General features: G+C 41.3%; 1 protein-coding gene across 5 annotated transcripts in view; it reads right to left on the bottom strand.

The window, feature by feature from the left end:
• PITRM1 (pitrilysin metallopeptidase 1) overlaps nt 1-12,177 on the bottom strand; it is a 61,046-nt gene that overhangs the window by 45,162 nt on the left and 3,707 nt on the right. For 3 of the 5 annotated variants that reach the window (XM_087893030.1, XM_034402606.3, XM_087893032.1), the window contains exons 2-6: nt 9,372-9,489; nt 7,331-7,437; nt 5,447-5,598; nt 1,196-1,310; nt 1,006-1,102 (exon numbers count right to left, since the gene is read on the bottom strand). Coding sequence is in view for 2 of the 5 variants with exons in the window: in XM_034402606.3 (XP_034258497.2) it covers nt 1,006-1,102; nt 1,196-1,310; nt 5,447-5,598; nt 7,331-7,437; nt 9,372-9,489 (589 nt within the window). In the remaining 3 variants the exon portion in view is untranslated. The remainder of the gene's footprint in view (nt 1-1,005; nt 1,103-1,195; nt 1,311-5,446; nt 5,599-7,330; nt 7,438-9,371; nt 9,490-12,177) is intronic. The other 2 variants (XM_034402607.3, XM_087893031.1) reach the window with 1 other exon arrangement.

The raw sequence follows: 12,177 nt of genomic DNA, 5'->3' as shown, positions 1-12,177 counted from the left end.
TGCTTTAGTGTTATGTGTGAATACACCAGTCTGAAATTGTGGTTTCCATTTGGCTTACAAATTGCAATTGTGGCATAATAGGTGGCAAAGCATTATTTGTCTGTAAATCCTTGATCTATTCCATGCTTCTTATTTGAAAGTAAGAGAAGCTAAACTAGGAAAGAATACTACCCCAAATGGCCAAGTAAACTATGCTTTCTATCCGAAATATTGGAGCTGAGTTCACAAATGCCACAATTTTAATCATGACCTGTAGCAGCCTGATTCATATACAACAGTTAGTACTAATGGATGAATTCGTACAGAGTGCTAAGTTGCAATGACATTCTGAAGTTACAATGGCACCGAAAAAAGTGGCTTATGACCATTTTTCACAATTGCAGCCATTGCTTTGCAACATCCCCTTGGTCACATGACCAAAATTTTGGACACTTGGCAACTGGCTGATCTTTATGATGGTTGCAATGTCCTGGGGTCATGCGATTACCTTTTGCAACCATCTGACAAGCGAAGTCAATAGGGAAACCAGATTCACTTAACAACCGTGTTGCTAATTTAACAACCACAGTGATTCGCTTAACAATTGTGGCAAGAAAGGTCCTAAAATGGGGCACAATTCACTTGACCCTCTCACTTAGCAACAGAAATTCTGAGCTCAGTCGAAATCATTAAATCGAGGACTACCTGTATTTGATTTGATCATGTATAAACCTGTTGGACAAACCATAGTTAAAACAAGCCATAGTTTGGTACTAAATATGAATACAGGCCATGTCTGAACCTCTCAAACAAAGGGAGAGTCTTAAGAACCACCTTGCAAGATCTTTTGAATCCTGCAACCTTTACCATCTCAGTGAGTTTTAAGCTTCATAACAATTCCTCAAAAATATTGTCAACCCCTACCTGAATCTAGCTAGTCACCACTCAAACACAGAACTATTTTATAGCAGCTCCCCAGGAATTCTCAACTAAGCCAAAAGTGTGTAACAATAAAACAGGGCTTACAAAAGCTCCCTTCATTTCATTAAACACAACTCCTTTGAAGGTTAATTGCGACCGAGGATCTGATGGATTCTCGTGTTCCAATCTCCAGCCTTCCTGCCTAAAGACATTTGAAATACAAAAAACAAGAGTTAAGAATTCTTCTGGATGATACATCACAGTTCTGTCCATCAACTGGATCACAAAATCTTACCAGAAATCCAGAAGCCTCAAAGAAGGAAAAAACACAGCATCCAGGTAGACAGAGAGAAGATTCTGGAAGTCCTTGGGATTTTGGGTAGAAAACGGATAGAGTGTGTAATCACTAGCTGCAAAAGATGATGACAAAAGTTAAAAATGAAACGGTTCAAAATTAAATCCACGAGTTTTACAACTCATTTAGGGTGATGAATGCTTTGCGATATTCATTTCATTTTCAAACTGAGCCCTCTATCGTGTTATTTTTTTATTGAAGAATTTTTTAACCAGATAAAGATGCTACAAATATTAGAAAAGAAACAAAATAGGGAAAGTAGAAAAAGAAAGGAAGAAAAAGATTATAAAGCAGTGGCTCCTGATATTTTCGACAGCAATTATAAATGTGTTTATATTTTACTTTCTTCCTCCACAGTTACATCATAATTCTTTCTTTCTATAAGCTACTTTTCTAATACTCAAACCCATAAATCACAAGCTCATTTTTCTCTTTTTTCAGCAAAAAGTCCATAAGGATTTTCAGGTTTGGTTGGTTTTCAGTCACTGATAAATGTAGTTATTGATCTTTCTCTAATCAAACAAGTTAATTTTGCCATGTCTGCTAGTTCATCATCTTCACCAACCTATCCTCCACTAATGGTATTTCAGATTTTTCCCTCTTTAATTAATTAATTAATTAATTAATTAATTAATTAATTAATTAATATGCTGCCCATTTCACTACCCAAAGGGACTCTGGGTGGCTTGCAAGATAAAAATAGAAATATAAAAATAATTACAAATATATAAGATATTTATATGTACAAATATAAAGAGCCTTGGTGGCGCAGCAGACTAAAGCACTGTTAAGTAACACCAGCTGCCTGCAATTACTGCAAGTTCAAATCTGACCAGGCTCAAAGTTGACTCAGCCTTCCATCCTTTCGAGGTAGGTAAAATGAGGACCCGGTTTGTGGAGGCAATAAGCTGACTTTGTATAAAAAATAACTCCACTTGGGGGGAGAGGGGGGGCGAAAGCCCTACTAAGCAGGTGTATACAAAAAAGTATGAAGGCTATTGCTTAATGCATTGTAAGCCGCCCTGAGTCTCCAGAAAAGAGCGGCATATAAATCAAACCAATAAATAAATAAATAAATAAATAAATAAATAAATAAATAAATGAAAGAAAGAAATAGATGTTGATAATAGCTTTGTGCATATAATTGTCTTTCAGCAGTAATAATGTATAAAAAATAATGTTCCATAGCTCTTTTCTAATTGACTGTTCATTAATTCCAATGTTATTTATGTTATTTCTAACGTTTTGTTTTTTTTAATTTGATTTATATGCCGCCCTTCTCCGGAGACTCAGGGTGGCTTACAATGCGTTAAACAATAGTCTTCATTCTTTTGTATATTTTATACAAAGTCAGCTTATTGCCCCCACAAACTGGGTCCTCATTTCACCTACCTTAGAAAGGATGGAAGGCTGAGTCAACCTTGAGCCTTGGAGAGATTCGAACCAGCAGAAATTGCAGGCAGCTGTGTTAATAACAGGGTGCACTAAACCACTGTACTATCAAGGCTCTATTTTGATTACATGTGTCATTTCTTAGGGACCCAATTATATGGAAAGTTTAAGAAAACGTCAAGAGCCTTGGTAGTACAGTGGACTAAAGCACTGTTATTAACATCTGCTGCTTGCAATTACTGCAGTTTCAAATCTCGCCAAGGCTCAAGGTTGACTCAGCCTTCCATCCTTTCTAAGGTAGGTGAAATGAGGACCCAGTTTGTGGGGGCAATAAGCTGACTTTGTATAAATATACAAAAGGATGAAGGCTATTGCTTAACGCATTGTAAGCCGCCCTGAGTCTCCGGAGAAGGGCAGCATATAAATCAAATTAAAAAAAAAAAAGTACAGGTAGTCCTCGGTTTACAAGAGTTCACAGTGACCAAAGTTACAACAGAAGAGAAAAAAAGTGACGTATGACCATTTTTCACACTTACGACCATCGCAGCATCCCCATGGTCATATGATCAAAATTCAGATGCTTGGCAACTGGTTCATATTTATGATACCCGCAATGTCACTCTGATCCCCTTTTGTGACCTTCTGACAAGCAAAGTCAACGAGGGAAGCCAGATTCACTTCACAACCCAGTTATTAACTTAACAACTGCAATGACTCAGTTAACAACTGTGGCAACAAAAGTCATAAAATGGAGCAAAACTCACTTAATGTCTCGCTTAGCAACATAAAATTTTGGGCTCAATTAGGGTCATAAGTTGAGGACTACCTATACAAAATGCAAGGAAAAAAAGAAGTGCAAGAAGGGGACAGTATGAGTTTCCAGCGTTCCTCAGCTGCACCCATGCTGCTTTGGGCTACTGGGGATCAAATTCAACCTTGACTGGAGGACTACAGGATATAAACCTGAGATCACAGCTCACCATGTCATAAAATGCCATTAGAAAATTAGGAAAGAGGAGAGAAAAAGGGTACCCTGCAAGAAAGAAAGTGTTCTGTCCCCAACCTCACGCGCACACACCAACAGACATTCAAGAGTTAAAGACCAAACCAGCCGGCAAAATCCTTTTCCTTACGATAACGGAACTTGGCAACAACCTAGTGGCTACCTGCCAAGAGTTTATTATTTACAAAGAGGAGAGATAACTTCTCCCCACTTCTGGTACATCAAAAGAAACAGCTCAATAATTACGGAGTCAATCAAGTCCAGAGATAATCCAGCAAAGTCTATAGCAAAAGTCCGGCAATGCAGAATGGCGTGGAAGCTTTCAGCTTTGTTCGTCACAAGGTTTGATTGGCCACCACGCTCCCTTTTATATCCTGTGGGGTGTGGTCCAGTGACTCAGTCTAATCTTGGGCACGCCTTTTCTTCTGTTGCGCGCGCTTCTATCTCTGCGACACTGGTGTGGATCCAGCCAAGACTCATTTACCCTCATCACTGTCCATCTGTGGCTGTGTGGACGTGCTTGGCCTCGGCCCTATCTCTTGCCCTTCGGCGGTCACACCGAAGGCATTGCCAGAGAGGAGGGTCCTGGAGAGGGAGGCCTTGCCAACTCCTCTCCTTCACTCTCGGAGTCTTCTCCTGCCGATGACACAGGCTCAGATAACGGAGCCACAACCGAAAGATTGTGCATGACTTAAAGATAAAGGTTCCCCTCGCACATATGTGCTAGTCATTCCCAACTCTAGGGGGCGATGCTCAACTCTATTTCAAAGCCAAAGAGACAGCACTGTCCGAAGACATCTTTGTGGTCATGTGGCCAGCATGACTAAACGCCAAAGGCGCACGGAACACTGTTACATTCCCACCAAAGGTGGTCCCTATTTTTCTACTTGCATTTTTTACGTGCTTTTGAACTGCTAGCTTGGCAGAAGGTGGGACAAGTCACGGGAGCTCACCCAGTTATGTGGCACTAGGGATTCAAACCACTGAACTTCCGACCTTTCGATCAACAAGCTCAGCATCTTAGCCACTGAGCCACCGTGTCCCACCATGTGCATGACACATGCACATGGTGGGACACTTCCTCCTAAAAAGTTTTCCCACTCAAGGATTGCTAGTCAAGAATTGGGTATGTCTTATCTAATAAAGGGAAGGACTAATGGTGATAGCAGTCCTCCAATGTTTGAGGGGCTGTCACAGAGAAGAGGGGAGTGAGCTACTCTCCAAAGCACCTGAAGGCAGGACAAGAAGCAATGGATGGAAACTAATCAAGGAGACCAACAACCTAGAACTAAGGAGAAATTTCCTGACATGACAACAACTAATCACTGGAACAGCTTGCTTCCAGAAGTTGTGGGTGCTCCATCACTTGAGATTTTCAAGAAGAGATTGGACAGCTATTTATCTGAAATGGTATAGGGTCTTCTGCTCAAGCTGGGAGCTGGACTAGAAGACCTCCAAGTCCCTTCCAATGCACCTGTTACTCTGCAAGTTCTTAGCAAGCTGTCATTTGAAATCAGCACCGTTTACGCTCCTTCTCTCCACCATACTCTACGCAATGTTGATATTTCCAATTGTCACTATATGTTTGTTAACTACTCAGCATGCTAGGCTTTTCTTTGTTCTGGCAGTTTAAGGGTGCATCTCTCAGCAACCCTGTTTGGTTAAGTCGTGTTGACATTCAAGACTCAGAATTCACCTTAGAAAGAAAGCAATCGATGTTGCAGATTTCGTTGTACAAATAAGCTGCCGCATACACACCAGAAAATTCACAAAGCTGTCAGTTTCCATTTCCTCACCTGTAAATGCATTCATGAAGGTAGAGAGAGACCTATTCAGCATTTTAAAAAAGGGATCCCTGACAGGATACCTCTCTGACCCACACAATACAGTATGTTCAAGGATGTGGGGCACCCCCGTACTGTCCATGGGAGTTGTCCGGAACTGAACACTATAAAACAAATAGGAAAACATTTCTGCTTTAATTTTTCTTTTCAGATAGACACATTTTTTTCCCAAGGAAGCTAACAATAACAAAGCAAAACACTAATAAAGCACAATAGTATAATACTCTTATAAAGCCTTTTCCTGCCCATGTATCAATTTTCTAGTTTTGCCCAATTTTTGTTAATGTTTTTAACATTTTCATGTTTTTATACTCATTTTTATGCTGGTCTACGCCACTGAGTCACTCCATTGTGAGTTCAGCAGCATATAAATTTAATAAATAAGCAAACAGCATAATACAGGTAGTCCTCGCCTTGCAGCAGTTCATTTAGTGACCGAAGTTACAACAGACTTCTGACCATTTTTATGACTATTGCAGCATCTCCATGATTTACATTTGGATGCTTAACAACTGCATTCATATTTATGATGGTAGCTCTGTCCCGTGGGTCATGCAGGGTGAATAAATGATTTTTTAAAAAAAAATAAAAAAAAATCAGATTTTTTTGATTTAAATCGGATTTTTTTTTAATTTAAATCGGATTTTTTTGATTTTTATTGAATTTATTTCAATAAAAATCTTTTGGGGTAAAAATCTATCATAAGATAGTTTTCTATTTAAGATACATAAATAATTTCGTTTATTCAGCATGAAATGGAGCTTAGTTATGTAGCATGAGGCTGTATATTCTGCAACACTGGGACTATCGGTGAGTCAACAGTGGGTCAAAGGAGTAGCAGAGATGACAGTTGCGCTTTAAAAATTATGATTTAAATCGAGTTGATTTAAATCAAGCCTTTTTACTAGTGATTTAAATCATGATTTAAATTGTGATTTAAATCAACTCGATTTAAATCAAATCCACCCTGGGGTCATGTGATCATTTTTTTTGCAACCTTCTGAACAAGCCAGATTCACTTAACAACCATGTCACTGATTTAACAACTGCATTGATTCTTTTAACAAACGTTGCAAGAAAAGTCGTAAAATGGGGCAAAACTCACTTAACAAATTTCTCCCTTAGTAAAGGTAAAGATTCCCCTCGCACATATGTGCTAGTTGTTCCCAACTCTAGGGGGCAGTGCTCATCTCCATTTCAAAGCCGAAGAGCCAGCGCTGTCCGAAGACGTCTCTGTGGTCATGTGGCCAGCATGACTAAACGCCAAAGGCGCACAGAACACTGTTACATTCCCACCAAAGGTGGTCCCTATTTTTCTACTTGCATTTTTTACGTGCTTTCGAACTGCTAGGTTGGCAGAAGCTGGGACAGGAAACGGGAGCTCACCCCGTTATGCGGCACTAGGGATTCGAACTGCTGAACTGCCGACCTTTCGATCAACAAGCTCAGCGTCTTAGCCACTGAGTCCCAGTATTTCTCTCTTACCAACATAAATTATGGGCTCAATTGTAATCGTAAATCGAGGGCTAACTATAAATGCTGTCAAAGGCATATAGAAAAAGGTTCACACACTCTTGAGAAGCTATATGCCCAGGAGTATTAAAGTCAGCTTCTTTAATAACTGAGTGGAAGTCTGAACCCATGATTTCTGATAGAAAACAAGAGCTACTCTCAGGCCCTATTGAATTCAAAGCTTTGGTGCTGTAACTTAATACTTCTGAACCAAAGGTAATAACAAAAATACCAGACATTTTAAGGGGCAGATATAATGCATATTTTCAAAGGCTTTGAAGACCAGATAATCCACAAAAAATTCCATTATTCATCATTCTTGACCTGAACAAATTGTTGGAGTCTTCTCGTGCCACATGCAAATACTGAGCTCCAGTTTTGTCATGGTCGAGTTTAACAGCCGTCAAGGAAAATTCAGGAACTACCGTCACCTGAATAAAAAAAATACATGCATCTCTATGAATTAATACAAATTAAGCTACCAGCACTTCTGCAAAGCTTCAAGTTCACAAACCATGCCCAACCACTTTGCCCAGAAGGCTCAGCTAGGACAGTTATGCTTGCCTGACCAGCTCCAAGCCAGCTGTGTATCCCAAATTGCATGTAGCACATCAAGATGGTGCTTCTCCAAACCATTTTTCAGAACTTTCCTGAGCTTTCTCAAGAATATTCCCCTTTAGAGAAATTACAGCACTTTTGAATGTAAATTTAGATATGTCACCGAGTATTGCATTATTGTTGCTGGTGGAACAACGGGATATAAATGGGAAAAAAAAGAGAAGAAATGATTGTAAACTTGATAGCGGCAGCTAGATTAGTGATGGCTAAATACTGGGGACGAAATTGGGATATTCAAAGAAATGAATGGTATAATGAAATTTGGAGCATGGCAACAAACAATAAATTAACAACAGAAATTAAATTTAAAAAAGGGATGATTAAAACAAACAATTATAATGAAATATGGGGGGATTTTATAAAATCAGTGTTGGTGGAAGGCAGAGGAAATAAACCTACTCAAGAATATATGCTGTTTTGGAGGGCATAAGGGCACATTTAGAATATACTGTACATTTTTTAGCTATTATAGAAGAAGAAATATAAGGAGGGAAAAATGGTCTCCGGGGGTGGGGGTGCACTGTATTATTTGTATTTTTTTTCCTTTTTGTATTTAGATTTGCATGTATATGTTTGTATTGTTTGCATTACTTGTATTTAAAATAAAATTAAAAATTAAATTAAAAAAAAGAATATTTCCCCTTTTCACCGTACTATTCTACATTTACAGGTAATCCTCATTAAGCGACAATTGAGACTGGCAACTCTGTCATTAGGTAAAGCAGGTGCTAAGAAAACCCACAATTGTCCCATATCATCTTATCACTTTATAGACCTGCAAAGGTTGCCAATAGAAGGATGGGTCTCAGAGTTGAGTCATAAATTCCGGGTGCGATTCAAGGTGTTGGTCACCACCTTTAAAGCGCTCCATGGCTTAGGACCGGGGTATATACGAGACCGCCTTCTGACACCGACAGCCTCCCACCGGCCAATACGCTCCCAGAGAGGGGCTCCTCAGGTGCCGTCAGCCAAACAATGCCGACTGGCGACACCCGGGGGAGAGCCTTTTCTGTGGGGGCACCAGCCCTCTGGAATGAGCTGCCCCTAGAGGTTTGTATGATCCCCGACCTGCGTACCTTTCGCCGCGCTCTGAAGACCCTTTTGTTCCAACAAGCTGGCCTGGCCTAATATGAATTTTATAAGGGGTGTATGTTAGTTTTTTTAATTTTGTGGGCCAAATTTTTATATATTTTATATTATTTTATATATAATATGGCTGTACACCGCCCTGAGTCCTTCGGGAGAAGGGCAGTATAGAAATCTAATAAATCTAATCTAATCTAATCTAATAAGTGGGAACATCTCTCAAGTAGGCAGTTGCTAAACAAGGATTGCCTGTATTTGTTAGTTTTGACTCAAGAGTTCAAGGCAGTTTATATGGAAATTCTCTTAAATTGTATTTCTGCAAAAGTATGACAAGTCAGTGATTTTTCATGCAGTTAGTTATGACCCTTGGATCCTAGCCCAACCCATTCATCCTCTGTTTTTTGCACCATGCAAACCCAGAGATGTGCAAGGCCTCTTTTTCAATGTAGAGTTTGTGTCGCAACCCCCATCAAGAGCTCCAACAGACCTTAGCAAACTCTAACTGTGTATATTCTAAATTAAGAGACCTTACAGAAAGGCTGAAATCAGTGTTAACTTCTGAGCTAGCAAGGTTTTACGGAAATGAGCTCTGAAAAGCCTAAATTAGCCGGAATCCTGAATTCAAATTATAAGAAGGTGAATTGGAAACAAAACCTTTTACCTGGTTTACAGTAAATCCATGGATTTTATCCCCGCTTTTGAATTGCAGTGCCCTTTCATTCGCAGAACCACTCGTCCATCGCCACAGTCTTGGCCCAAACAATCCAGAACTATGTAAGCTTTAAAAAAACAAAGAGGAATGACCAAAGATTTGGAACTCACCAAATTTGCAGATGATACTAAGCTGGCAGGAATAGCTAACACCCTAGAAGATAGGATCAAGATCCAGATGGATCTTGACAGACTTGGACACTGGGCCCTATCTAACAAAATGAAATTCAATGTAGAGAAAAGTAAAGTCTTACACTTAGGCAAGAAAAACCAAAAGCACACATATAAACTGGGGGAAACCAGGCTTAATAGCAGTGACTGTGAGAGGGAGCTTGGAGTCTTAGTGGACAATCCGCTAAATATGAGCCAGCAGTGTGCAGCGGCAGCCAAAAAAGTCAATGAAATCCTAAATTGAATTAACAGAGGGATACAATCAAGATCAAGTGAGATACTAATACCACTCTATAAAGCCTTAGTAAGACCACACCTAGAGTACTGCATCCAGTTTTGGTCACCACACTATAAAAAAGATATTGAGATTCTAGAAAAAGTGCAGAGGAGAGCAACCAGGATGATTAGGGGACTGGAGACTAAAACATATGAAGAACGGTTACATGAAGAGCCTTGGTAGTACAGTGGTTTAAAGCACCCTGTTATTAACACAGCTGCCTGCAATTACTGCAGGTTCGAATCTTACCAGGCTCAAGGTTGACTCAGCCTTCCATCCTTTCTAAGGTAGGTTAAATGAGGACCCAGTTTGTGGGGGCAATAAGCTGACTTTGTATAAATATACAAAAGTATGAAGGCTATTGCTTAACGCATTGTAAGCCGCCCTGAGTCTCCGGAGAAGGGCGGCATATAAATCAAATTTAAAAAAAATAAAAATGAACTGGATCCGTTCCAGTCGGGCTTCAGGCCTGGGTACAGCACAGAAACAGCATTGGTCGCGTTGGTTGATGATCTCTGGAGGGCTTGGGACAGGGGTTGCTCCTCTGTCCTGGTCCTGTTAGATCTCTCAGCAGCTTTTGATACCATCGACCATGGTATCATGCTGCACCGGTTGGAAGAGTTGGGGGTGGGAGGCACCGTACTACGGTGGTTCTCCTCCTTTCTCTCCGACCGGTCGCAGTTTGTGTTGACAGGGGGGCAGAGGTCGACCCCGAGGCCCCTCATATGTGGGGTGCCGCAAGGATCGGTCCTCTCGCCCCTTTAATTCAACATTAATGTAAAGCCGCTGGGTGAGATCATCCGTGGTTTCCGAGTGATGACACCCAGCTGTACATCTCCACCCCGGACCACCCCAACAATGCCCTTGAAGTGATGTCCCGGTGCCTGGAGGCCGTATGGATCTGGATGGGGAGAAACAGGCTCAGGCTCAACCCATCCAAGATCGAGTGGCTGTGGTTTCCGACGTCCCGATATGTCAGCTGGTGCCATCGCTGACTACTGGGGGCGAATCATTGGCCCCTACGGAAAGGGCTCGCAACTTGTGCGTCCTCCTGGATTCACGGCTGTCTTTAGAAGAGCACTTGACGGCCGTGACCAGGAGGATTTTTCATCAGGTTCGCCTGATCCGCCAGTTGCGTCCCTTTCTAGTTCGGGACTCCCTATGCACAGTCACTCATGCCCTCGTCACCTCTCGTCTGGACTATTGTAATGCTCTCTACATGGGGCTCCCCTTGAGGTGCACTCAGAGGCTCCAACTGGCGCAGAGTGCGGCCGCGCGGGTGGTTATGGGAGCGACGTGGAGTTCCCATGTAACACCTCTCCTGCGCGAGCTGCACTGGCTCCCGGTGGTCTTCCGGGTGCGCTTCAAGGTTTTGGTTATCACCTTTAAAGCGCTCCATGGCTTAGGACCTGGTTATCTACGGGACCACCTGCTACCATCAATAGCCTCCCACTGGCCAGTACGCTCCCATAGAGAGGGGTTCCTCCGGGTACCGTCAGCCAAACAATGTCGACTGGCGGCCCCTAGGTGGAGAGCCTTCTCTGTGGGGGCACCTACGATCTGGAACGAGCTCCCCACGGAGATACGGAGGATCCCGGATCTGCGCACCTTCCGTCGCGTGCTCAAGACTTTCTTATTTCATCAAGCTGGCCTGGCCTAAATTTTCTCCCCTTTTAAATGTAAATTTTAATTTGTTTTTAAATTATTGGGTATTTTAAATTTGTCTCAGCCAAATTATTTAATTCGTTTTTATTCAATTTTAAATTTTTGTATTTGTGTTTTATTCTGTGGCTGTTCACTGCCCTGAGTCCTTCGGGAGTAGGGCGGTATAGAAATCCAATAAAATAAGAAAATAAGATGAACTGGGCATGGCTAGTTTAGTGAAGAGAAGGACTGGGGAGACATGATAGCCGTCTTCCAATACTTGAGGGGCTGCCACAGAGAGGAGGGGGTCAAGCTGTTTTCCAAAGCTCCTGAAGGCCAGACAAGGAATAATGGATGGAAATCAATCAAGGAGAGATTCAACTAGAAATGAGGAGGAACTTTCTGACAGTGAGAACAATCAACCAATGGAACAGCTTTTGCTTTCAGAAGTTGTGGGAGCTTCATCACTTGAGACTTTCAAGAAAAGATTGGACTGCCATCTGTCAGAAATGGTGTAGGGTCTCCTGCTTAGGCAGAGGGTTGGACTATTTATTTATTTATTTATTTGTTTAAATTTCTATACCGCCCTTCTCCAATATAGGACTCAGGGCAGTGAACAGCCGAAAATAAAAACAAGACATACATACAAAACATACAAAATCTA

The sequence above is a fragment of the Pantherophis guttatus genome, chromosome 4 (genome assembly GCF_059756535.1).
Source record: "Pantherophis guttatus breed Tessera chromosome 4, ASM5975653v1, whole genome shotgun sequence".
Taxonomy (NCBI): Eukaryota; Metazoa; Chordata; class Lepidosauria; order Squamata; family Colubridae; genus Pantherophis; species Pantherophis guttatus.
The sequence above is the reverse complement of the archived record's forward strand: the minus strand, read 5'-3'. Positions and strand labels throughout refer to the sequence as shown.